Source organism: Cebidichthys violaceus, unplaced genomic scaffold (assembly GCF_023349555.1).
Source record: "Cebidichthys violaceus isolate CVI_PGR_0920_01 unplaced genomic scaffold, fCebVio1.0.p SCAF_125, whole genome shotgun sequence".
NCBI classification, from domain to species: Eukaryota; Metazoa; Chordata; class Actinopteri; order Perciformes; family Stichaeidae; genus Cebidichthys; species Cebidichthys violaceus.
In genome coordinates, this window is record NW_027176291.1 from 273,334 (window position 1) to 299,874 (window position 26,541).

The 26,541-nt window shown below is 42.9% G+C and overlaps 1 protein-coding gene across 1 annotated transcript in view; it reads left to right on the forward strand.

Annotated features, from left to right (window-relative positions):
- The window catches only part of ncoa1 (nuclear receptor coactivator 1), a 46,479-nt gene extending 20,138 nt beyond the window's left edge, over positions 1-26,341 (forward strand). Inside the window, exons 2-21 of the mRNA XM_068706934.1 lie at positions 2,939-3,044; positions 4,722-4,888; positions 5,083-5,189; positions 5,301-5,478; positions 7,083-7,262; positions 8,227-8,319; positions 8,788-8,928; positions 9,980-10,127; positions 10,219-11,200; positions 11,447-11,674; positions 12,131-12,593; positions 13,154-13,336; positions 13,844-13,958; positions 14,428-14,596; positions 14,975-15,295; positions 16,465-16,566; positions 17,039-17,453; positions 17,835-18,003; positions 18,120-18,309; positions 18,821-26,341. Coding sequence (XP_068563035.1) covers positions 2,956-3,044; positions 4,722-4,888; positions 5,083-5,189; positions 5,301-5,478; positions 7,083-7,262; positions 8,227-8,319; positions 8,788-8,928; positions 9,980-10,127; positions 10,219-11,200; positions 11,447-11,674; positions 12,131-12,593; positions 13,154-13,336; positions 13,844-13,958; positions 14,428-14,596; positions 14,975-15,295; positions 16,465-16,566; positions 17,039-17,453; positions 17,835-18,003; positions 18,120-18,309; positions 18,821-19,003 — 4,623 coding nt within the window. The 5' untranslated portion in view covers positions 2,939-2,955 and the 3' untranslated portion in view covers positions 19,004-26,341. The remainder of the gene's footprint in view (positions 1-2,938; positions 3,045-4,721; positions 4,889-5,082; positions 5,190-5,300; positions 5,479-7,082; positions 7,263-8,226; positions 8,320-8,787; positions 8,929-9,979; positions 10,128-10,218; positions 11,201-11,446; positions 11,675-12,130; positions 12,594-13,153; positions 13,337-13,843; positions 13,959-14,427; positions 14,597-14,974; positions 15,296-16,464; positions 16,567-17,038; positions 17,454-17,834; positions 18,004-18,119; positions 18,310-18,820) is intronic.
- Positions 26,342-26,541: the final 200 nt, after the last annotated feature.

Genomic DNA, 26,541 nt, shown 5'->3' on the forward strand with positions numbered 1-26,541 from the left:
TTAAAGAGTTCATCAAGTTCCCCCCATCACGTATGTTCTTGATGCTGCTTTGTTCAAGAAGGGCATGGTCGGGATGTGGAAAACAAAGCCGGCTACCATCAAGCGTAATGACTTGATCATAAACACTCACCAGGTCGGAGGAACTGTTGTTCACGAACGCTCAGGCACACGATGCCGACCGTCGATGGCTGGTTGTGCTGCCGACGAACCCATCGACCGCGCACTCTTCACTCAGCCAGGTTTCCACTCATTGCTTCTAGGAAAACCGATTGTTTGGCATGTTTTCGACATGCTAAATAAAATATATACGGTCAGAGCGCAGCAGTTGGTGAAATATAATGGTAATCACATTTAATGAACCAAACAATTAATGCATTAATCAAGAAAATAATGGAGAGATTAGTTGATAACGTCATCTTGTGACGACCCCTCTTCTGTGCTAGCCTGGATGTGTCCAACGACACAAAGTAATGCATCGAAAGAAATATCCTATTGGTATCAGTGAAAATACTGTTTTATTGATACATTATAACAAGTGCTGAAATTGACTAAAACACTGCAGTGGGGGAACACAGGCCGGACAATCCACACACATGCAGTAACCACTGGTCTTGTTTCTTAAAATTTATGATGCATGGTGTTTCCTGCAAAGCTTATTTTGATAAATCGCTTTGTTTGTTTTCTTTACTGTAATGTACAGTTTCAGCTGTTATTTAAGTCGAAGCTGAACTCCGTTTCTCAGAACCCCGGCTAATTGGTGTTTCCGTTGATGTGGAGCAGGGTTCTTGTTCGTCTCTGGTGGGCGGATCTCTTTGTGTGCTGCGTGTTCGCAGCAGAAGGAGGGTGGAGGAGAGAGAGAGAGAGAGAGAGAGAGAGAGAGAGAGAGAGAGAGAGAGAGAGAGAGAGAGAGAGAGAGAGAGAGAGAGAGGGGTGATTTGAGGTGAAATGTAAACGAGGCTAGTCAGGAAAGATTAGCGTCTTGTGAGCAGCGTGGCCCTGCGGCAGCACCCAACACCGTGACAATGGCTGCTTGTTTTGTGCGGTTAACCCCTGAATTTAAAACACTTTTGTGCGTGTCTGTAGTTTATTTGTGTATGTTTATGATTTACGGATTGTTATTGAGATACAGAAAGGATGTGGTTTTACAGATTAGGAGACTAGTCCATCTTGATGTGTACAGTGCTCAATATTAAATTTAAGGCTTTTAGACTCTGTGAAAATCTTTTAGAAACCTGATTTTTGTCAACAGGCTAGTTATAAAATAATAAGCCCCGTCTGTCTCTTTGCTGAACATGACAGAACTTCACCTCCTTTACTGCTTTTTGTGCATTTGTCTGTGTATATGGATTAACAGAGTGGTCTTAAATTCAATTTTTGATGGCATCCAAAGGGTTTTAACATAAATATTTGACCTAATGCATCATGCACGAACCCCGTGGACTCTCCCTCTTCACGCGCTCTGCTTCATCAAATGTTGCAGCGTTGCCTGTTGCCATGGTTACCCTTCCGATGCAGCGAGTGAGGTGCAGGCGGTCGACTTAGCAGATAAAGAACGGGCACGAGTCCATTAAGGGAGACTGAAGAGGGATGTTAGAGACATAAGAGACACAATATTACAGAGAATTTTTAAAAAAGAATGCAAATCCACAACTGTATTATCACAAACTACAGAGAAAATGTCTATAGAGGCGATTCAGTACCAGCAGGCAGGTTTGTTGCAGAGCTTTAATGGAATTTACCATATGTTACTTTTTGCATCCCTTATGTGTTCATCCAAATGCCAAATTAAATGCAGTTTAAATGTTATGCATAGGGCTGTACCAAATGTCGTCTTTTTACATTCCAACCGTCTTTTGAGGTTTTCAAATGAATCTTCAAAGATATGTCGTCATATTTTACGATGTCATCATCACCCTAAAAAAAGGAGAGAAAAAATTCTGATTTTGTGTTACTGTGCTGGTAAAATGCTGCTAGATTACCCTGTTAATACAGTGTGCGGGAGAGCAAACCGTTTTTTGACTGCAGTAAAAGTAGTGTTCTGAAAGCCTAAATGCCAACAACAAGGAATTGAAGCAGAATATTTCGTTTGATATAAACATGATGTCAATATCCTTTTTTGTAATATATTTTTAAACACGTGTATTTTCAGTTATTGGAAATGTTTGGATCGCAGTCAGAATTCAGAAACAATGCAGAAACCACTGAAACCTTATTCTACAAATAGTGTAATATAAAATATTAGTGTAGCCTAATCTTTATCTACAACTGGGCTGAAATAACGGGTTTAAGCACAAGGAATAGACCCGGCAATAACACATTATGCAAGAAGCTTTAAACAATTCAGTACAGTACAACCCCAATAAAGAATATAAGTCAATCCTGTCTATTAGCTCAGCTAGAGTTACTGTTACGTTTGCATTTGGAATACTTCTCCTAATGAATGATGGCTTTTATTCTTTTGAACAGCCGTTTTACTTGTCAATTCTGACATTATTTTTTATAATGATGGAGATTTTTGTGAAAGTGTAGACTGTATGCTTGTATTTGTATCTTTAATTTTGATATTTTAAAGTCAATGTGCAACTGTTTACAACCCTAAAAAAGAAAAACGGTGTTATCTTTTGCTTTTCTGTTTTTGTTCTGCTGAACTGTGACTTCAAACCCAAAGTTCAAATGAGCTGTGAAGTTTATGAACCTTACCACGAGCATTATGCCATATAACAAATACAGTTGGACACCCTGCTGTACGGTTTCATGAACGTATTCAAAGAATAGTGTCGCGTGAGTTTGTTGGGAGTAGTGACAGTTTCAGTAGCCACTTCACATGTGTGTGTCAGGTTTTGTACTGGAGTACTTGCTCTAATGAAATGGGAAAAAAAAGTTGCGCAAATTCCATTAATGACCTTTCCTTGCTTTACTGTGTGTTCTTCCTCTACAGCGCAGTTAAAGCTGAAAATGAGTGCAGTAGGGGAAAACCCCCTGGACCCTGCCACGCCAGAGTCACGCAAGAGGAAGGGCTCACCATGTGACACATCAGGGCAAAGGTAAACACCCGGCCTCGTACCTTGTTCTGCTACTGACACTGTTTTACAAACAATACAGAAATACAACTCTAACGTGGACTGGAATGTTAACTCAGGGTACGCCATTAAAAACTACTGAAAGTAAAAGTTAATTTTGGACACCGTGGATTTAAGAGACACACCTTGATTGATAATGAAAAGACGCAAGTGACCGTTGCTGTTGAAAGATCATAAGACATTAGTTACCCAAACATTATTAGATGATATAATAATGAATAATGTGCTGCCTCGAGTTATGACAAATGTCACAGGGGACATTTTTCTGCTACTTTAACTACTTTTTCCTGATTATACTGACATATTCTTACTTAAGTAACATTTTCAATGCAGGAATTTTACTTGTAAGAGAGTATTTCTATAGTGTGGTATTAGTACTTTTACTTCAGTTAAGGATCTGAAGGCTGCCTCCGCCACTGAGGGAAGAAAAATGCAATCCTCTGAATCTTGCAGAGTTTAGACCATGATTTAGAGCTAAAGTTTTAGTAGGTCAGGGTCAGGTTTAAGGCAGGTCATGTAGTGGTGAAGAATGAATGTAGTCTGTGTGTGTGTGTGTGTGTGTGTGTGTGTGTGTGTGTGTGTGTGTGTGTGTGTGTGTGTGTGTGTGTGTGTGTGTGTGTGTGTGTGTGTGTGTGTGTGTCCATAAAGCCCAATAGCTGATGTAAGCTGGTGTAACAGCCCAGCTAGCATTTCTACAGCAGCTACACGCGGCCACTGACCTGCGCATACACAGCCGCGTCCTCCCCCTCCTCACCCCTCCCTCCCTTGGTCACCACGCCTGTGTGTTCTGGCAGGCCAATGCACTGACCTACTTTTTCTGTTGTCGTCTCTCACACACACACACACACACACACACACACACACACACACACACACACATTCCTTTTTTCACGTTTACCACATACCTTGCTGCAACTCGCGGTTTGTAAGTGTATTATTGAATCTGGAGAATATTGTTCAGGCTGTGCATAGACTGTGAAGACGCTCAAGTTAAAGGCAGATTTAAGTTGCCATATTTTTTTTTACTTACGGCAACTTTCTTGTTTACATATCACAGAAACAAATCACAAGCAGCCGGTTGAAAAACCACAGCACTTATACAGCACATTGTGATGTTACTTAAACATTTCCCAACTCTTGAACTGATCATTTAAACCACCTGTTGTTCGAAAAAGAAACAAACTTTTATGATCAGATGTTTAATCTTTTGAATAATTTCAGTTGACATTAAACAGCACAATGTTAAGACGGACTTAAACAGAAGTATCAGGACATCAAGTAAAGATCAGGGCTGCTACAAATTATTTTCTTATTCATTTTTAGAGTGTCAGTAATCAGCAAAATAATAATCACAACTCCTCAGAGCTCAAGATGACGGCCTAATTTCTCTTGTTTTTTCCAACTAAAGCTTGACATGTAAATCTGCTGTTTTGAGCTTATTGCAGGTATATTAGTATAGATGTATAAGTTGCAAATAAATAACAAAAAAATGTTAAAGGTAACTCGGAAACAGTGTCTCCATTACATTGTTGAAACCCCGATAACATGATCGTTATGACTCCGCACCGGGGGACAGTCTTGACCCGAGTTTGCCGTCCATCCGTCCATCTATCTGTGTGAACTTGCTCGCTTTCTTTGCAGTGTGGAGAAGCGGAGACGGGAGCTGGAGTGCCACTACATCGAGGAGCTGGCTGAGCTGCTGTCGTCCAACATGGGCGACATTGCCAGTCTCAGTTCCAAGCCCGACAAGTGCCACATCCTCAAGAGTACTGTGGACCAAATCCAGCAGATGAAACGGCGTGAGCAGGGTGAGGACACACACACACACACACACACACACACACAATGGACTGATTTGTGAAAGGCTTAACCAAATAGGCTGCTTTGAAGACATTCGCATGCTTTAGATGTGCTGTGGTGCAAAGACATTTTTCACAATGAATATTTTTTGTCTGCAGTCTATACAAAGGTTTTCTGATTTGCGTTTGTTTACCCCTGACAGAGAAAGCAGCTCTTCTGTCTCCAGATGATGAGGTGCAGAAGAGCGACATCTCCTCCAGTAGCCAGGGGCTGGTGGAGAAAGAGGCGCTGGGGCCCATGCTGCTTGAGGTGAACAACACACACAATCACACATTTACTCACCACCACCACTGCTGGGATTTTTACTCCAAACTCAACCCACACTTGATTCTTTTCCTCTCCTTTTTACCCCCCTTTCAGGCCCTTGATGGGTTCTTCTTCGTCGTCAACCGGGAGGGCCGCATCGTCTTTGTTTCAGAGAACGTGACGAGTTACCTTGGATACTCCCAGGGGGAGCTGATGACCTCGAGTGTCTACAGCATGCTCCACGTGGGAGACCATAATGAATTTGTTCGTAATCTGCTGCCCAAAAGCCTGGGTGAGTGAGCTGGGACTGTGGGTTTTAACTCGGTATGCATGAATCTGCGGTCCAACACTTTATATCATAAGTTTAAGATGCCAACATTTTTTTTAAAAGATATTTTATAATTACATTTTCCGTATCTTCAAATTTGACAGTTTCAATGCCGACGAAACCCATTAAGGAGATCAGTATTGGCAGCAAAATCAGAACACAGTCCTTAATACGGATAATTAACGTTGGTTTATTGATGGAAAATACTGTAGCTAAAGCACATTTGAAGAGCCATAAAGAAAGGCAGTGCGATGAACTATAGAGTTTGAATGAATTCAGATTTAAGTGCTCTTCACAAAGCTGAAAAATGTTACAGAAGAGCGAAGAAACGGTATGCCAGAGTAGAGAGTATGTGTGTGGGAGTTTGAGGAGCGAGGGAAGAGTGAAACACTGTCTTTCTTCCCTGTGATAATGTTGTTTTAATTTTTAGCCACAACCTTGAGAAGTGCTTATGATAAAAAATGGAGGGGGTCTGTGTGGGATCGTATGAGGACAATAGATAAAGGAGTGCAGTAGGCGACAAGGTTGAACAGTTGTATTTTCTGTTTTGATCTTGTAATCTCTTTTAATGTTGTGCCAGTCACTACAGCTCATCTTTCTTCTCAGAGAGGGAGATCTTTAAAACCCACTCTCATAGAGAACTAGACACAAATAACAGTTAAGCCACCTCAGTGACACAGGAGGACTTCAGTACATCTGGGTGTGATATTTAGGGCGCTGTAACGACCCAAAAAGACAAATTTGAATAGGCTACATGAGGAGAATACCACTTTTTTATGATATTGTGTGTAACATCTGCAAATCTGCTGCATTCAGTTTGAATGCAGCAGATTTACTCACTCAACAAAATTGGCGTCTTCCAGCAGCCCTGGAAGAAAAGGAAAAAAAAACACCAAATGAGACGAGAGGAGATTTAGCAGGATCTGTGTTGGACTGGGCTCAGTGGGCTTTACAGTGCAACAGGTGCTCGTTTCACGAAAGCCATTTGTGAGCATTGCTTAGACGCAACTGGTGGCAGCAACACACTTCACAATTTATTTACCATGTATTTGCAAGTCCTACAGGGCTTTTGTAAGCTTGTGCATGGATTGCAAGTATACCGCTTGCTTTAAATAGTGTGTCTAGTGTTCGCAAACAGATTATTGATGGCAAAAAAGGAATTTCCAAAAGTTTCTTCTTCTTCTTTTAAATCAAGGGAAATAAAAAAAACTTGATCTGGTCATGGTGACCTAGTCTTGTCTACTTGATTTATAGCAAGTTAACTTTTTTAAGTTTAATGCCTTAATTCCTGTTTACTTGGAAGTAGTCTTCTTCTTCCCTGCCTTTGCTGGCGCACTTCTACATTTGTTAGCGCAATACTGGCCAGTAAGTCAGTAGAATCGTGTGAAACCAATGGCAGCAATGTGTATTGCATCACTCAGAAATAAACGGTGGCCTGCTCATAAAAGCATAATCCACAGGGTACCTTTAACATATTCCCAAAGGGGATGTATTTCTTTTTAGCTTTGATTAAAACCGTAAATTCTCATTGATTTTAAACTCTTGTGTTTATTGTCCTTTCTGTCCAGTAAACGGCGTGCAGTGGCCACAGGAGCCCAGCCGAAGGAACAGCCACACCTTCAACTGTCGCATGCTGAAGAGGCCACCGGACGAGTTGGATTCAGAAAACCCGGAGGCTCGGCAGCAATATGAGATCATGCAGTGTTTCACCGTGTCCCAACCACGGACCATGCAGGAGGAGGGAGAGGGTACATGCAAACACACACACACACACACACACACACACACACACACACAATGAGTACACACAGTGTGCAGATGCTCAGTCTTAAGATTGTACAGTTATTCAAATCAATACGGAGGATTTAAGCAAGGGAAGCTGATTATAATATATCTATATAATGTTTTCTCTCTTGTTTCACCTTTCTTTCTGAAAAGGCCTATTTGGAAAATAGTATATGAATACTGTATATTTATAAGACAGAATATAGATCTTTTTTTGTATGCAGTAAACATGAGCTGTGTCCCTTTAAAAGGATGTTAAATAGTTCATAAATAAATGTTTTTTTGTTGTTACATACGAGTGAAAGTGCATTAAAACAATGTTCCACTATCACAACTTCCACCATCTGACCAGTTGGACTGCGGCAAGATTCTTGCAGGACATTTTCATATTTTTTTGGGGAGCCGTTGGTGCAATGGCCTTGATAAGAAGTATGATGTAGTTCCTGCATTGCAGATTTACTCTGCTGTTGAGCTCTGCCTGCTTTTATTCATTTTGATAAGACCTGGCCCTCGCGGATTGTAGAATTGTACTCACAGTATCCTACATCCTTCTATTTTTGTGTAGGTTTTGAGTCCCAACATCTGTTGTTGGAATGACACAATGCCAAGCTTTGATTGGCTGTTACAGCTCCTCATTTATCTCATTTATACAGCAACCAAAATGATCAGATTTTTTTAAGTTTTGACATGTTGTCATGTACTTTTTTCACCACCTGTGTGTATCTGAGAGTGATATTATAAAAAAATATGCATTTAGTACTTTGTGTGAATTAGAGGGTTGAGGTAAGCTTTGATCATTGTGGTATCATTGGTTGTATGAGGTACTTATCCATAGTCTTCCTTTTTAGTCGTTACCTTTTCTTTCTTCTTTGTTTGTGGCATACAGTACCACACACACCTCACCACTTGTGTCCTCTCTTTCCTCAGACCTGCAGAGCTGCCTGATCTGTATTGCCTGTCGGATCCCTCGCGCCCAGCCTTTCAGCACTGAGTCGTTCATCACGAAGCAGGACCCCACAGGTTAGGAGTCGAGGATAATTTATTGTCAGTGTGCAAAACAGGGTTGCACAACAAACCGTAGTTGTGGCCCATTTGCTAAACAGTAGTGCATTCCTGTAGTACATTATTTTGAACCTGCATCAGAAGGATGCAAACAGCAGCAACAAAACAATTATCTGGGCTGATAATATATCCAACATCTTAACATTAAATGTTCTGCATCAGGGAATAACGGTTCATCACCTTTGACTGTTTGAGCATCATTGATGTAAACACAGAGTGCACCTCCTCTCGTCCTCGGCTACTGCAGATGTTGAAATCTGTGTAGACCAATAGTGTAGACTGACCGTGTGTGTGTGTGTGTGTGTGTGTGTGTGTGTGTGTGTGTGTGTGTGTGTGTGTGTGTGTGTGTGTGTGTGTGTGTGTGTGTGTGTGTGTGTGTGTGTGTGTGTGTGTGTGTGTGTGTGTGTGTGTGGTGCTCTCCTCCAGGGAAGATCATCTCCATAGAAACTAGTGCTTTGCGAGCGACAGGCCGACCTGGCTGGGAGGACCTGGTCAGGAAGTGCATCTTCGCTTTCTTTCAGACGCAGGGCAAAGAGCCCTCCCACGCCAAGAAGCTGCTGCATGAGGGTGAGTAGCCACGATCGATTGTTCAGCCTCACTCCTAGAAATCATTGACAGGCTCGCTGCCATGGTTACCACACTTTCAGCAACTACAGTGGAAACTGCTCGTAGTGATCACACCTGTCCAGGTCAACGTGATCACTACAAGCGGATGGTTATTAGAGCTGATTTTGTTTTTGTTGACATTAGCTGACATTTGGATATTTATTAAATTAATACAAAGTTATGAAAAAAACAGCTCCACTACCTACTGGCCCGCTGTCAATCCTTCTGCTTTTTCTCTCACTAAGGGCTCGCATTGGGTGAGGTTTTGCCGGTTTTTGGCCAGCTCTGTGTCACTGCAGCAGGAGCGGTGCATGCAGATGAATGCCGCCCTTTGGCGGTGCGCCTCGCACACCCGGTGAGCGGCGTGGTGGTCGCTGTTCATCTGCATGTGCTGCGCTGCGGTGGCATGGACCCAGTCGAGGATCAACACAGTTTCTTTTGGGAGCCTTACGTAACCAGGCATTATCAATCCACATAATTAGGGCGGCTTCAACCACGGGTGCCTTCACAGTGCACATTCGTTTTTTTTATTTAGAGAAAATCTAACAGGTAGCCAGCTGGAAAGCGGAGACGTTTTAATAAAGTTAGCTTTTGTAGATTTCAAATGTTTTCACGTATGCTGTCATGTTTGAAAAGATCCCAAATGAACACTGTAAGAGGACTACTTGATTATTATAAGCAAACTATTTTAACTGCATTCTTATAGGGATGATTCTGTCCCAAGCTTTTTGATCCATATAATTAGCTGTGATCACTATACCTGGTTTCCGCTGTACTTCCAAACCATTATAAAATAGTAAATTATAGTCTTAAAGCCAGCATCTGCACTGCAGCAATATCAAAATCCTTTGTTCCAATGTTGCAGTTTTTACATGTTTACATCATGTCAGATGTGGATCCAGTAATCCAAACCAGAGTTAACAACACCAAAAGAAAGAAGAGACCAAAGTGTAAACCCTGTGTTTGCCTTTTTCTCTTGTCCCGTGTGTGCATGTGTTGGTATCTCCATCAGTGATGACCCACGGCACCGCCATCAGCCCGTTGTACCATTTCACGTTAAGTGATGGCACCCCGCTCAGCGCTCAGACCCGCTGCAAGTTCTGCTGCCCCCCCAACCCCGACGTTCAGCCCTTCATTATGGGCATTCACACTATTGACAGGTACGACCCATTTTGTAGCAGATTTTTGAAGCACCTTTTTCCTCTACCACATGGTCTCCTTGGGTCACAGCTATCTTTTCTTTTCTTCCAGGGAACACAACACTGCTAGCTCTCAGGAAAACACTAACCCCAGCCTTCCACCGGCCCTCGGCAGCCTTGCCCAAACTCCCTCCCGCTCCCCTTCCCTTCCTCCCAGCAGTAACTGGACCCAAGGCTCAGGCCTCTCCACCTCGGGCCTTCACCCCAACAACACCAACACCTCCCCCCACGGACATAATCCAGCCACACCCACAGGCTACCTGACGCCCAATCGGACCTGCCCCCAGCAGGTCAACAGCCCCTCTCCTTTGAGCAGCCCACTCATAGCAACCCCTACCTCTTTTATGTCACCCAGGATGCCACGAGCCAGTCCTGGGTTAGGCGGAAGCCCTCGGTTACCGGGGAACCCCTTCTCTCCTTCCACACCGGGCCTCCAATCCCCAGCCGGGGAACTAAGTAGTGGAGGCAGCCTCAACAGGCAGCAGTCTGGCGGTGATGGTAGTAGCGGCACCAGCGGTGGATCAACTGGCTCTTTCTCCCTCTCCTCTCCTGTCCTTCAGAGACAAGCCAGTACACCCACCGGCTCCTCTACTCGGCCTCCATCTGCCAAACTGCCAGAGGGAGGAGAAGGAGGGGGAGAGAACTCTGTTAAAGCACCTCTTCCTTCTGCCTCACTGCTGGGTAACCCCAGACTCAATCAGCTCCTGGAACGCAATGGGGCGGGAGCTGAATCTAACAACAACAGGATCCACTGCAAGTCATCACCTCATCCTTCTAACCCTCATCCTGCCCCTCAGTGCCCTGCCTCTCACAGTACTCTAACGGAACGGCATAAGATCCTGCACCGGCTGCTCCAGGATACCAGTCCCCACGATGCCTCCACCACCACTGAGGAAGGACTAAACAAAAGCGACGTTGAGATCAAGAGGGAGCCGCCTGCCATTCCGGCTCTGACCGCAGCACCTCCCAAATCCAGCTCCAGAGAGCCACAGGACCATCAACTACTCCGTTTTCTCCTGGACACAGACGAAAAGGTGACCATTAAAAATGCCCATTGTATTATTTTATGTGTATGTATTTAGGGCTCATTATTTTCTCTGTAAAAATCCACAATTGGTAAAATATATTTTGTTAGCCTTGATCTATGTGAGTGAAGTATCTATCATTGGCTTAATAAATATCACATCCCCATTGGTATTTGTAATTTCCATATTATTTGTCCTCATGAGTCATCATGATGCCATGACAACTACTAACGGAGGTGCACTTTGTTTTCAAAGGACTTGGGGGACCTGCCTCCTCCATCTGCTCTCAGCCTGCAGACAGTGAGGGTTAAAGTGGAGAAGAGAGCCAGCGTGGATGGAGTGGTCTGTACTGGGTCCACTGTTGCAGCAGGAGGTGCATCCAAACCAGCGGGAGTGTGCAGCAGCTCAGCGTGCACCAGCCCCAAATCAAGTCCCGTCGGAGAGAACCGCAGAGACAGCCGCAGGGACAGCCGAGACTCCACGGTACGGTTGTTGTCAATGTCGTTGTGATCTGTAATAACATTAGTAGTAGTAGTATCACACCAACATGACCAGTGACAGCATTGTTATATTCATTGAGCTTTGGTTAGGGTTACATTTATACAGGCACTCTGTGAAAGAATACTTAGATTTTCTTCTATTGAGCTTTGCTCCTGCATTCGCTGTTGCCTTACAGCCATTGTAAATCAAGTTATATGTTGATTTTCTGGACTTTGTCTGGACTGTAGGCCTGTAGGCTCAGCTACCAGCTGCAGCCTTTGAAGCTCACTGCCCTCTGACTTTTTGTCTCGGTCCGTCTCTCTGTCACTGATCGCCTGCCGCCCATTATTCTTTCATTCTTTACCCTTTTCACGCCATCCATTCTTCCATCCTGTCTTTTTCCTCATCACTATCCCTTTTTCATTTGTTTCTGCTCCACTCTCCGTATCCCGCCCTCAGATGTCTGGTGGCTCTGTTGACATGGACCCTCTCACCCAGCTGCTGCCTGGCCTGAGAGGCCCAAGTGGGGCCAAACAGAGCAGTGAGGATTCAACAACCCCTGGAGGAGGGCCCCAACTCCACTCTCCAGCCTCTCAGCCCCCGGCTCAGCTCCAGTCTCCCCTGCCTCAGCTCCAGTCTCCCCTGCCTCAGCTCCAGTCTCCCCTGCCTCAGCTCCAGTCTCCCCTGCCTCAGCTCCAGTCTCCCCTGCCTCAGCTCCAGTCCCCCCTGCCTCAGCTCCAGTCCCCCCTGCCTCAGCTCCAGTCCTCCCAGTCCCTTCCCCAGTTGCAATCGCCGTCACCCCAGCTCCACTCTCCTTCTCCCCAGCTCAAACTGCAGTCCCCCACTCAGCTCCAGCCCGGCGAGGCCAGCACTCCCCGCAATGTAAATGTGAAGAGAGAGTCTCCCGGCACTCCTAACAGAGGTAAAGTTTCAATTTAGCAGGAAGGGGGAGGGTGGTCATGCAGAAGAGGGAATAATAATAAACCACCTACATACAATCTATGGACAATGGTGCAGAAGACTCTAGTGCCAGCCATAAGGGGAACAATGAGAAGATGAAGATTTTTTTGTTATTGTTATTATTTGAAATTTCAAAAGTTCAACTATTATTCTCAATATTTCATCTTCATTCTCAAAATTATATTTTAACTTTATTCTTTACATTTCGATTGTATTCTGGAATTCCGCCCCAGAAAATCCTCCTTATTTTTTGTTAGTAGTAATAATACCAAGTATAGTTGTATGACCCAGAAAGCTTCCTTTATTTATTTATTCATTCATTTATTTACCGACACATTGTTAGTGCCCCCTGGTGGCTATTGGAGGCATTGTCACGTCAACAGACCATACATACTATAACCAAAATAGTTCAACAGTGCAGAAAGTCATAAAGTCGTCCTATCAATATTAAACAATAAAGCTTTATGCATCATTGTTTTTTTGTTTGACCTAATTGTCTGTGTGCATGTGTTTGTTTCCCAGTACTCAGTGATGGCGGCCCATCCTCCGGCTGCAACCTCCAGAGTCAGTCATCCTTTGACTTCTGCAGTCCCCCCACTCCAAGCCAGACGCAGAACCTGGGACAGGGAGACCCCTTCCAGACCCCCAAAGACAGCAGCCTCTTCCCAGAGGCTGAGGTTATCAACGCTTTCAGTTCAAGCACTGGTATGCAAGAAAACATAACACACACACACACACACACACACACACACACACACACACACACACACACACACACACAGAACCGGTCGCAGGTAGTCATAGAAAATGTTCAAGAAAATGACCACTGTGTGAAACCCTGTGGGGTAGAAACTTGACACTAAATCTTCATTTGCAGTAAAGCATTGTTGAGCTGACCTCTATCTAGGTTTCAATGCTCCTACGTAAATGGCCGCACTAAACGGCACCATTGGGTGTGGTCACACTGTATTCTGTTACATATATGAGCCCACACGTGATATCACTTTGCAGTATACTGTAGAAAAGAGCCGCACAATAGGACATTATTGAAGCAAAGTGAAAAAATGGCATCAAAAGCAAGATTTTAAGATGCTGTTAATTTCCCCAAAGTGCTAAATACTGCAAATTAATTTAATTATACTTGTTGAATCTAGTTATTTATGATTTCTTTCTATTTTTATTGCAATAAAACTGTGTTAAAATCTCATTCAGGTCTGTCCAAGATGGATGTGGGAGACTCTCAGTTCCAGCCTCTGTCTCTGTCTGACAGCTTGTCCTTTAATGGTCTTGGAACACCTTTACAAGCTCCCTTGGCATCGCCTCAAGAGTAAGCAATACTGTACTCTCAACACCCAATCTGTTGTCATTTACAGGGTTGTTCCGGATGTCATTTATTTAACATGTAAAGCTTCTGTTGAGGTTTTCAAATGAAGCTAATAGCTAAATAAAGGTAATTTATGGTTCTCTTACATTGCTGCTAGACCGCTGTGTTAATACAGCAAATAGTATAATTCTGATGGATTAGGCAGCACTAATAATTTAGCCTTAATGAATTGCAACTTTGCAGAAATACCAGGTTTAAACACAATGAACAGATGTATTGGCAAAAGAAAAAGCTGTGCGGCATTCAAATGTTGATTTAGAATTTGAATTTCAACCTTGTGAATGACGCTTTGAACAGCCCTAGTCATGATATAATTTTCTTCTCTGAAGAAAAATGCTTAAAAGTTTGATTTAACCCGCTGACACTCCAGTGTGGTGCAGGTGATGATGTCATTGTTTCTCTGTGTGAGCAGGCAGTGTGTGCCCTGTACGCTGGATGAGGTGCTGGGCCCTCCGACCACACCTGAGGGCCGGAACGATGAGAAGGCTCTGTTGGAGCAGCTCGTCTCCTTCCTCAGTGGGACTGATGAGAGTGAACTGGCTGAGCTGGATAAGGCCCTGGGTATCGACAAACTGGTGCAGGCAAGTGTGTGATTAAAGATTTTGATACTTGAGAGAGCTGTGCAGCAGATGTGCACGAGGTCTATAGCCCGAGGTAAAGCCCTGCTGGACTGCTTTCAAGTACAACGGAAAGTGTTTTTACACAACTTAACTCTGGTTCTGCTGCTCTGACCACATACTTCCAACTTGATTTTAGCTTCAGATTACAGCCTGTTCAGAATGCATATATGTGACTATCACAACAATAGAGATGCCAGACCGTCTGTGAATCACATTTTCATAGAAGCAACAGAAAATTCACAAAACAATAATTCAGCATGCTAAATATAGCAAAAGGTTGATTTCATTAATTAAACAAATCATTAATGTCTTGTCCTATTTGTATCTGTCTCTCCCTAGGGAGGCTGTTTTGACCCACTGAACCAAAACTTCCCGACCCAGCAATCCACTGCCACCTCAGGTTCCATGGACCCTAAACTCCCCACATACCCTTCTCAATTTACACCATCCCCACAGGCTCAGTTTCCTCCAGAGCTGGCCACGGTGGTGGGGCAGCAGGGTCTTGGGTTTGGAGCCCCCCGGAGAGCTTTCCCTGGCGGGACGACGGGCGTCGGGCTGAGGCCGGGCGTGCCGCGACCGCTGGGGGTTGGCGCTCAGCTCAGACTGCCACCCAACCAACTGCGCCTGCAGCTGCAGCAGAGGCTACAGGGCCCACAGCAGGTGAGGGCGAGGAGGAGGTGGTTTTGAGGTTTGGGATGGAAGATGTTGCTGCTTGTGTTGCTTTTGCAACATACGTTCTTTGAAGTGTACAGTCACAACAATGAGACATATGTCTCACTTGGTGTAACTTGTTCACAGGATTCAAGGGCTGCTAACAAAACAGTAATGTAAATTAAATAAACAAATAAGAGAAAGGAACACGTTTGAGTGGTTTTCATACTTTCTTTGCTCTCAGTGCTTTCATATAATTCACCCACTTTACTCATTGAGATGCACCAATCAATAGGCAGCTGATCGCAACCGCATGATTTTCATCTGATTGGTGATGACCAGTTGATGTGTTCAAGCACTACTCAGTAAAACTGAGTATCTGGAGAATGTTAATTATAACGCTATTATGATGAGTTCAAATGTAATGTAAATTGTGAGGTTTTTTGGCAAGAAACTTGAATAAATACAGTTTTCACATCAATATAAAATAGATATTAGAGAGGGAATGATGACCTGTTTAACTCCCCTACACTAGCTTTAAGCAGCTTATAATACATAATTAAAACTTCTAATGCCAGGATATTTTTTGTTAGAGTATTTAAATAAAAGCACAGTCATTTATTTCCTATTCATTTGAATTGTGTGATTTTATACAAATAACCACTATAGATACAAAATATTTTTTTGATGGTTTTTCATTAAATATTGAAATATGTCAGGTCGGTGTTGAAAAAATTGAGTCAGGAGCTGTTCTTTGAAAGAAAATCATCGGCAGGTCAGGCTTTCAAAAAATTTAAATAAATAACATAAATCGCAATTTGAGCATCACTACTCAATTACTCCGGGCTGTGAATGACAAATGCTGAGATGTAATGAATAGCACAAAGTATTGACTTGTAGCTTACTGTGTTAGCCTGAATCTTCATATATCATAATAGTTCTTGTGATTTCATTTTCTAAATATTGATTGAAATGCTCTTAAAATAACTCCCCACTTCCCTTTCCTCCACTATCACTAATATTCAACTCATCTCCCTCGCCGTCTTCTTTTCAGTCGATGATCTTATTTTTTTCCTCTTGTCTTATTATATCCTGCCCTCCCTTCACTCTATTATCATCCCCTCCTCGCTCATCCTTCAGCACCTTTCTGACCTCTGCTTATGTTTTCTCTGTCTCAGCTCCAGAACAGGATGGCGGGCATTCATCCGTTTCCAGGAGGAGCCCAGCATGTGAACATAGGGCTCCGTCAGGGGGTTCAACAGCCTCAAATGCCCTCACAGGTGAGTCACAGAGGCAGCGAATGAATCTCTGCTCACCCTGACCACCCACTGCTGTTTTCTTACAGAGCTGGAAAGGCTACAAAATATATATTTTTTTATGTGGATTGAGGTCGTATTTGAAGCTGCTGGAATCAATATTTCTCTCTTCACAATGGATCAAATAACTATGTATTGTCTCTATGGAGCATTTCATCATGTCTTGGCTTGTTGTTTTGGTTTTATCATTTAATGCATTTTTAGTTAGAAGGTGTAAGTAGCTTTATTTAAAGGCAGCAAGTTCGCAACTAAGTTAAGAAATGTGTCGGACTATTGTGATTTAGTGTAGATTTAAAAAAAAAAAAAAAAAAATTATAAATACAATTATTACATCTTTCCAGTTTACCGTTGTTGATTTGGTGTTATGTTGGCCTTCAGGTTGTTAACTCTCAGAAGTCTAAATTAGTCTTTCTTACACCTGTGTGTGTCTCAGCAGCCTCCGCTGAATGCCCAGATGCTGGCCCAGCGTCAGAGGGAGCTGTACAGCATCCAGCACCGCCAGCGCCAGCTTTTCCAGCAGAAGGTCATGCTGATGAGACAGAACATCGCAGGCGCTCCGACTGGAGTCGTGGGGCCCACCGGAGGAACAGCCAGGGCCCCGAAAGGTCCTCCGCAAACGCCTCAGCAACAGCAGCAGTTCAGCTTCCCACCAGGGTACAACCCTTTGATGGGAAAATCCCCTACCTCACCCAGTAACTTCAGCCCCATGACCGGGGGCCCTCTGGACAACAAACTGCCCAGTAGAGTTCCTCTGAATAACCCAACGCTGATGGCCGGTGTGCAGGGCCAGTTCAGCACCACCGTGAACTCCACATTGCCGCAGGGCCTGTTTCAGCAGTTTGGAGGGTCTGGTGAGTTCTAGGAAACATGCTTCACCGGACCACACTGAGAATCCGCTACATTTACATATCAGATTAGTGTTGCACGTACACTTATACTAGAAAAGTACCGCAAAGCCTTGATGTTTAAAGGGTACTGTACCCCATTTTATTAGTACCAATACTTAAAGATGACAGTGTAAGAGCTGTGTTTATGAGATGCCTCAATGTGCAACAGAGGTGGAGTTGAAGGCAAAGTAACAAAATGCGCAGCAATGCTTAGTGCAAAAAGTAGAACGTTTTAACAAATTCTTCCCAGCAAAGTTAGTTTTTTCAGAAAATTTGCCAAAAATTGTAAATAGAAAAATATAAAGTTATATAACTGACCTAACTTTTGATTTTCCTCGTTCAAAGCTATCTCCCAGCAAGACCCACCTTTCCCCCCTGAGATGAGCCCGACCAGCCCATTGTTGTCACCTCAAAACCCCACCTCCCAGAGTCCTTTGCTTCAACAAGCCCCACCCCCTGGCTACCAGTCACCAGAAATGAAGAGCTGGCAACAGACAGGCATGGGGAGCAACAGGTGAGGAAGTGTACACAGTTGCAAGGTGTACATTGCGTTAAAATCGCCTGTTCATTGCATTGGTGCAGACCTCAGTGTAATGTGCTGTCCTCTCTCACCGTATCTGTGCTCTGCAGCCTGTTCAGTCCGTCAGGGCAGAGTGCGGCGCAGGCCTTTGGCCAGCAGGGGGTTTACAACAACATGAGCATCACCGTGTCCATGGCTGGGGGCTCGGGTGGTGTCGGCCCGTTATCTCCCATGGGGCAGCCGGTTGGCATAAGCAACAGTAACCTCAGCAACGTCGGCTCGGTGTGCAGCGACCAGCAGGTTAGTGACTTCGAGGCTCCAGGACTTTACTGTCCTGATGGGTTGCTGTCTCCTATTTCCCTCCATTGTGGTGCATTTCCCTGAAGTTTATATATATATTAAAATATAAATATAAGTTTGGTTTTATTACATCCTTCTACCCTGGCATACAGCCGGTTGGAAATAACGTCACCATGGTTTTGCTTGTTTCTTCTAAATCCAAGGAAAGAAAATCATGCACTACGTGCGCTGTTTTGAAAATTTGGGATTTTAATAGGGCTCGGGCCGAAATAATAATAACATAATATACCAAGTACTATCGAAACTTCTCCAGACAAACAATACCTGCATCTGATCTTTTTTTTTTCCCCAGAGCTAGAATAAAATGACTATTTGTATGATTTTGCTTGCACCAATCGGTATCAACCTCAATCAAACCTCCAGCGTCCGTCGGGCACTTAGCTTAGAAGACGAGGCTCTAAAACATTGAACTGTTCCTTTTCGGGTCCCTGTATCATCGTTGTTTCTGTAGGTGCAGCAGGTTCAGGTGTTCGCGGACGTCCAGTGCACGGTGAACCTGGTTGGCGGCGACTCCTACCTGAACCCGGGCCCCATCGGAGCTGCAGCCTCCCAGAAGGGCCCCGGCGTGCCGCAGGGCTCCCAGAACAACCAGGCCCAGCAGAAGAGCCTCCTCCAGCAGCTGCTCACCGAGTGACGACCCTCAACCCCCTTCAGCTCTCCTGTACTCCCTCTACTTCTCACTTCTACGCCTCCTCCACGGAGGCCGGTGCACCGGACCCCATTGCTGTCTCTGTCTCACCTTTTTGGATGGATGGATGGATGTTTGGACGACCACACGAGTAGGGCGCTCGGAGCGGTTTGGTTGTCGGTGGAGTTTCACAGCCGAACCGCTTGTGTGCGCAGGGGGATTCGGGGCTGGTTGTTTTACCACCCAGTACTTAAAAGAAAAAGAAACCTCAAGTCAGAAGGAGCAGCAGTGTATTTAAACCTGCCTGTCTAATCTGTCTGACAACCTGTCTGTCTGCCTCAGCCTATTTAAAGGCAGTGTTGTCTTGCTGCTCATTCCTTGGTGACCTACTTCCTGCTTCCTGACCCAAGAAAACAACTGCGACATCATTGTAGATTTGCCAAGTTGTCGTCACTGTCAAATCAGGACCGACCTCCTTTTGTTTTTTTTTGTTTTTCTCTGATGGGACGGTTTCTGTCGGGCCGTCGTAGCAGCAGCAGCAGTGCATCTTGGGAGCATGAGTTGCAGCATACAGCTGAGCTCATCATTTTAAGTGTGGGAGTATCCCACACAGCAGCACCTCTGGCTTTTAAAAAAAAGTTTTTGTTTGTTTGTTTTGTTGTTTTCCTCTACCTGTCTCTCAGCGATGTGGGAATGTTAAGGTTTCAGACCTCTGTGGCATTGTGGGATAGAAGCTCAGTATCAGCTGGTTCTGTGACTGTCTCTGTCTATCAGCTACGATGCCTGGTGGAAGTTTGAGTTTTTCCCAAGCTCTGCTTCTTCTACATATTATTCTATTAACGTCTTCTGTTTTATTTTTTTTGGTTGAAATGTTTTGTTTAAAATCTTCTGCTCTCACCGTCATCATCATCAACATCTTCACGATCTTCAGAACAAGCTTTGACAACAGGCAGAATGGATGGATGGATGGATGGATGGAAGACAGACGGGATGCTGCTCAGTTTGGAACTTACGTGTCTTTCTCCCCTCGGGAGGAGGTTTTATTTTTATTTTTTATCAAAGTATAAAAAAAAATAAGAGACTGTTATGATTATTTAACTGTCTGTCCGTCACATTTTACCCCTCACCTCAGCAGCTGTGAATACAGAGCCCGTTGGGTTCGTTCTCTCTCTCTCTCTCTCTCTCTCTCTATCTCTCTCGCTGTCTCTCTCTCTTTGTATCTTTCATACTATCTCTCGGCCTATCAGTGTTGTTTGCCATGTGCACCATGCAGGCGGGTAGTGTTGTACAGTACAGCAGGACAAGGACTTGGGGATGAGCTCACTCTCTTCTCTTGTAACTGCTTTCCTTTTAAAAAGAAAAAAGGTGTAATTACTCAGAACAGCAGGACTTTTTTTTAATTTTTAAATCCTAATGTCAGTTCATGGGAGATTGTTTTTGGCATCATGATATCGTAATACCGCTACATGTTGCGGTGGAGGAGGATGTTATTCCATCTCCTGAAATGTGAAAAGAAAAGCAATTGATTATGAAATATAGCTCAGAACTACGCTCATCCTTCGGCGTCCCATTCAGCGCTGCAAGAAGCAACGCTGCTTTCCGAAGGCAAGAAGAAAAAGAAAATGTTTGATTGCTTTGCTTTCTCTTGTGGTATCCAAGGAGCTAGTTAGCCATCTTCTCTTGCTTTCTCCTCTCTTTTTTATTCTCATGTATGTACAATACTTTCAAGGAAACGTTTCAGACAGTTCGTGTGTGTTTGTAACCATTGTATTAAAAAAAGAAAAGCATAGTGATACCTTAAACCGTGTTCTTTGCTGTGACAACGAGACCTCCGGTGATGCTAACGGTACCGAGCCCCGCGTCAACATTTGGACTCGTAGTCACAGCAAAAAAATAAATAAAATAAAAAAGGCACGCTTTTCGGATATTGCTCCTATATAATGACATTTACGTAGAGGCTTTAGGAATAGAAGTTCCTAACAAAGATGTGATGGATGATTCATTTAAAAGCTGTCATGACAAAACAGGATTGGTTGAGTCGCAAAAAAACATTTTATTTTTTTTATTTCTCCTGCAAACCTGTCAGTGTTGTTTTTTTGGGAGGATTCAACCCATCCACTCTCTCCACCTTCCCTGATGAAGACTTCACTCCACTGGCTAACCACACATCCAGTTTTCTGTTGACTAATGTTGCTCAGACACTGTCTGTCTGTCAGATGTGTTACTCATAGCGCACACCTAAGCAGGAAGTTAGAAAAAGGAAAAAGAACCCACCGAGACATCGGCGCTAAATGAAATGTAAAGAAACGCATATGATCTGAATATCAGGCAAAAAGCAAGTATCTGACACACTACACCCACAGTTTGGACGACAAGGACTGAAGTCACACAGGAAGTATTTTCATCGGGGAACATTCAGTGATTTGTATCCACTCTCTACTCCAGCTCCACGTTCCCTGGTTGAACTATTCCGGTGTGAATCTTTGCTCTCGGTTCATTGTTTCGCTTCTTTTCTTTTTTCCTTGTGTTGTGGAAACTTGGAGACAGTCGTGGAAATCTGTGGAGAGGGTTTTTCATTTTTATTTTTTTATTTTTTTGCACACAGCTCAGACCTCAACAGTCAGATTTTAGGACGTTACAGCGACCGTTCTGTAAATGCAACTACCTAACTCATCGCTCACATTAGCTCAACGCCATTACCGTCTGACGCTATTTCAGTGGAATAGGGCTTTCCTGTGTACCGTTGTTGTTTCGTAACGGAGCAACTTCACCGTACGCAGCCGGTTTAGAGGGATAGTATGCAAGGTCAACATTCCACCCACCAACTCCTCCGATGTCGTATGATGTGAGAACCACTTTGTGCTCAGCTGAAAAGGTGTGTGTGTGTGTGTGTGTGTGTGTGTGTGTGTGTGTGTGTGTGTGTGTGTGTGCGTGTGTGTGTGTGTGCGCAGAATCCCGGCACTCTGTATCCAAACAGATGCCCAGGAGCAGTGGCCATCTTTAATCTTTCTTATTATGAGAAGTCCTAAATGCAGGAAACTCTTTTCTGAGATGGCTTTTTATTTTATTTTTTCTAGTTTTCTGTGTGTGTATTTATTAGAAACCATCAGTAGAGCACCTTTTTATTACCTCATTGTTGTTTTACCAGACAGGAGTTCTGTCTGATCGTCTTTCCCTTTGACCATGTTTTCACACTGTGAGCAGCTTGTTTGATCAGAAACGTCATGTACATCTGCTTCGATTCAACAATGCCAATCAAGAACCTCTTAGGTTAAAAATAAACGGAGAGAAAAATATGTATTCGGAGGTTCAGGGCTGCAGCTAACGATCAACATTATTGATTAATCTGTTGGTTCTTTTTTGGATCAATCGATTAATTGTTAATTCTGTAAAATGTCTGAAAACGGTAAAAAGAATAGTCCATCACAGTTTCCTTCACGCCCTTTATTATGTTCGATTCCAGCTCTCCAGAGATTACCATCACCGAATTATTTTAAAGATTTGTGTTGCTGGTTCATTTGACCTCCACACGCAAGTTAATGTGAAATGTGTCTCAGATAAAAGTTCCCCCTCTACCTCAATTTTCCATTTCTACAGTTGGGGTTGTGGATAAAGCCCAACGCAGAGTAGTAGAGGGCAGTAATGCAGTGAACTGAATCCTACCTGCAGTTAGATTCACGTCCATTTTGAACTTACTAGGCAGCGCTGTTGATAAAGGAAGCTTCTTGAGTAACATAACTCTGCCATGTTTGCCTCTCTGGTTTTTAACAGAACATTTCCTGATCATGTTCCTCACAGTGTGAATTCACCGGTCAGACACTCCTGTGCCACGGTTTGGCCGATGTAAAAATACTCAGAAGAGAAAGAAGCTGCACAAAGTGGAAGAATGTATTTTAATTTTTTTTGGAAGGAATCTGCCAGTTTCTGCCTCCTGTTTATCCGCTCTGATGCTTTCACACATTCAGTATTGACAGCCCTCCCCCTTATCCCTCCTTCCTTTCACTTTTCTGCGTGGAATAGGCATTCCTATGGGAACGGTTTCCTCTACAACTCTTATCAAAACATGCCAAATACAACCAATGTAATCTTTTTTTATTATTTTTTTATGGAACAGCCATTCAGTGGAAAACAGTCCCTCCTTCCTCACTACAATTAACAGGTACAAAGTTCTTTTATAACATTGGTTTCAAGATGTTAACATAATGTATATAACAGAGAAATGTGAATATGTATTTGTTCGAAATCAACAAAAAAGTAGTGCTCCGAGTTTGTGGTAAAAAAACAAAACAAGAAAAAACAAGAAAAAAAAACTACTTGCCTCCGTCATGTTTTTATTTTATGTTTTTATTTTCTACTTTTTAATTTTTCTGATGTGTGTATGTATATGACTATCAGTGAGTGCGTATGTATGTGTGTAAGTGATTAATACTGTATATCTGGTGTTCTCTAAGATGGAAAAGTGGAAGATGTCCTGGTTTGATTCTTTTCTTCTTTTGACTCTTTAGACCCTGCACAGTACCTGTGGGTGTTTCAGATAACTACGCCAGAGAATGGTTTAGCGACTGCTGAATGTGATTTTACTGAGAGAGAAGCAGCGTGGACTGGCTTTTTGTACGGGTTAATTTAAAAAAAAAAAAAAAAAATACAAAAAAAGGCCATATTATTTAATTTTCTCTGTTGTCAAAAGTTTAAGCAGATCTGGGAGAGTGGAGCCTTGGTTTCATGGAGAAGCATTGCCTGGTTGTTGTTGTTGTTGTATACGAGTGGGCTTTCTTTTATTTCTAACTGTCTGACTGATGTAGCCTTTTTTTTTTTTTTTTTTTTGCATTTGTCAATAGTAAATGACCAAAGCTTCGAGGTGTTTGATGGATATCATATGCAAACCTCATCATCACTGGACAAGACACAATGTAGCCCCCCCCCCGTTTATTTGGGTTTCTCACACAGCGACATTCTGCTGCTGTTTGTTTTTTGCGCATTCGTCTTTCCTCGCTCGTTCCGTTCTAAACACAATCTGTCCTTTATAGTGACCGGACGTTGGGTCACTTTGGAGATGTCTCCACTTTGCCAATGAGGTCTTTTTTTTTCTCTTTTTTTTTTGCCTGAAGTGCTATCACTCGTTTACAGGAAGAACAAAACATTGCAACCGATAGCTATGCACCTTACTGAAACAAGCATTTCCTACCGTTGACTTGGGTATGTAGAATTAACACTGGAGCGACACTAAATCATTCATTTCATAGGCAAAGTATTTGTAGTTACTTTACACAAATGGTTAAAGAGAAGCCCCTTCAGTTAGTCTCGTGAGTTTAGTTGATTTCTGATGACCTCTCTCAGCTTTTAGTCTCATTCTTGGAAAAAGAAAAAGGTTTGTTTTAATTTCTCCATTCACTGAATACTTTATACCAAACTTAAGGTGCCTCGTGTATATATTTTCTGCAGTGAAGATTGCTCCTTTGCTGTTTAACAATAATAACCTTGTTAACCAAGGTTTTTTTAAACCTTTTTTCACCTTTATAAAGAAAAAAAAAGTTTACTGTATTATAAATGACTTTTTTACACACATAGATTAATCAAATTATTCCAGGAATTTGCAAATACAATCTAATTTTGCACTTTATATCAGATTTACTTGGAGTGAAAAGGCCATCAGAAACTGTCTCAATCAGATCCGTGTTGTATTTGGTGATAGAATAAGTCCCCTGAATGTACCAAGAAGGTTAACAGCTCAGGTTCTTCATGAAGAACTGGACCGTAGTGGATACCCATTGTCCAAACGACGACTACAAATTGTACACGCCTTCTACCCTCTTTGTGATGTCTCTCTGTCTACACCAACCGATCCTCAGTATAAATACTATGCCAATCTTCTTCAGGTGACGCCCCCCTCCCTCTCTGCGCTGTCAGCTGACATCTGGCGAGCTGTTGTAGAAAAAAAACCTCCAGCTTGAACTCTCAGAACATTCCTGCTCGCAAACACAGTTTCAGCAGCCGTCGAAACACTTCGCTCTGTAGCCGCCGCCGCCGCTCGACATTCGCGCTCCCGCCTCTTTGAACATGTTTTTCCTTAAACCAAGGTGGACACTCGCTTTTTATTCGTACAAGTCTGGTTGTGTGAGACTTAACTCTCTGCTATCTAGCAAACAATTGTGCACTGACATGGATGACAACACACTAACTGTGTTGCTTGTCTTCTCTGTTTTGCTTGTCTTGTCCCACTTCTGTGCTGCCTCATGTGGAATATATGTGCTGGTGATAGTCTTGTTTGGAGTCATGGAAATGTATTCCATAAATGAAAGAAGGATGCAGTTTGATCAGCTTTTTTCTTCTTTCTTTTTTTTGTTGAAGCGTAGTCAAAAAATACGAAGCATCCTTGCTCGTCATTGGTCCAAACTGGTATTTGTGCACCGCTAAGACTCCCCATAGTTCTTAACATCTCCCACTCATTCCTATTGCAGGTGTTCAAAACTGTTCTCTACTCTTATGTGAACAGCATCAGTTTAGTATCGGGACTGAGGATGGATGTATTGTTCAGAGACTTTACAAGAAGGCTTGTTATTAATTCACCACTTCGTGTTGTTTTTTGGGGGGCGGTAATGCTTTCTCTGGAGAATTTTAGAAGAAATGACCAAGGTTCCACTTTCTCCCTTGTACAAATTAATATAAATAAATATATATATATATATATATATATAAATATATATTATACATTTTACTCATTTTTGTCCAGTTTTGTATATTACACTCATGTAAAGTTTGTTTTTAAAAGAGGCATCGGAGCAGCTATTACAAGACAATATGAGTGACAATGTTCATCTGGGAGAATTTTATGCATGTTTTATTTTCTCTTTTTCTCTCTCTCTCTTTTATTACCCCAACCCCCCTGTTCAGGTGTGTAACGTGAAATGTAAAGAAATCAACCTTTTCTTTGGAATGTTGTAGACAATCAGTCTCAGGCTGGGTCCAGTCGCTGCAGGGAGTGAGAGCCCTGTAGGCGGATAGACAAACAAACTCTTTTTTTGTTTGACAATTAAGAAACTCTTTTTATTTGCATCTACTGGAAGTCTAAATTTGGAGGTTTGTTCATTCATATGTCCGTGGCTGCTCAAGTTTACACACACACACACACACACACACACACACACACACACACACACACATACACACTTCTCTACTACACTCAAAACACAAACACCTCGTGCATTTGATCCCTCTGCTTTTTTTCTTTTTTTTTCCAAGGTGAGGATGCCAACCTTGAGGAAATGATGCTTTGACTAACAAATCTATAACATCTATGAATGTGGGAATGCAACACATTGCAATAAAAGCACCATTTGAAATGCAGCATGTTGTCTCTGTATGTTCTTTACTTGTTTTTTTGTTTTCGTTAAATGGAGGTTTTGTCGACCTCAACAAGTTTGCAGATGATGGTGATGTTTATAATGCACTGAATGAATCACTGGTTTAATGCAAGGAAATGGCTACAAGTCCAGATACTTATTCAAAGCAGCATTACCTTACAGTTTTTATTACAATAAGAAAAG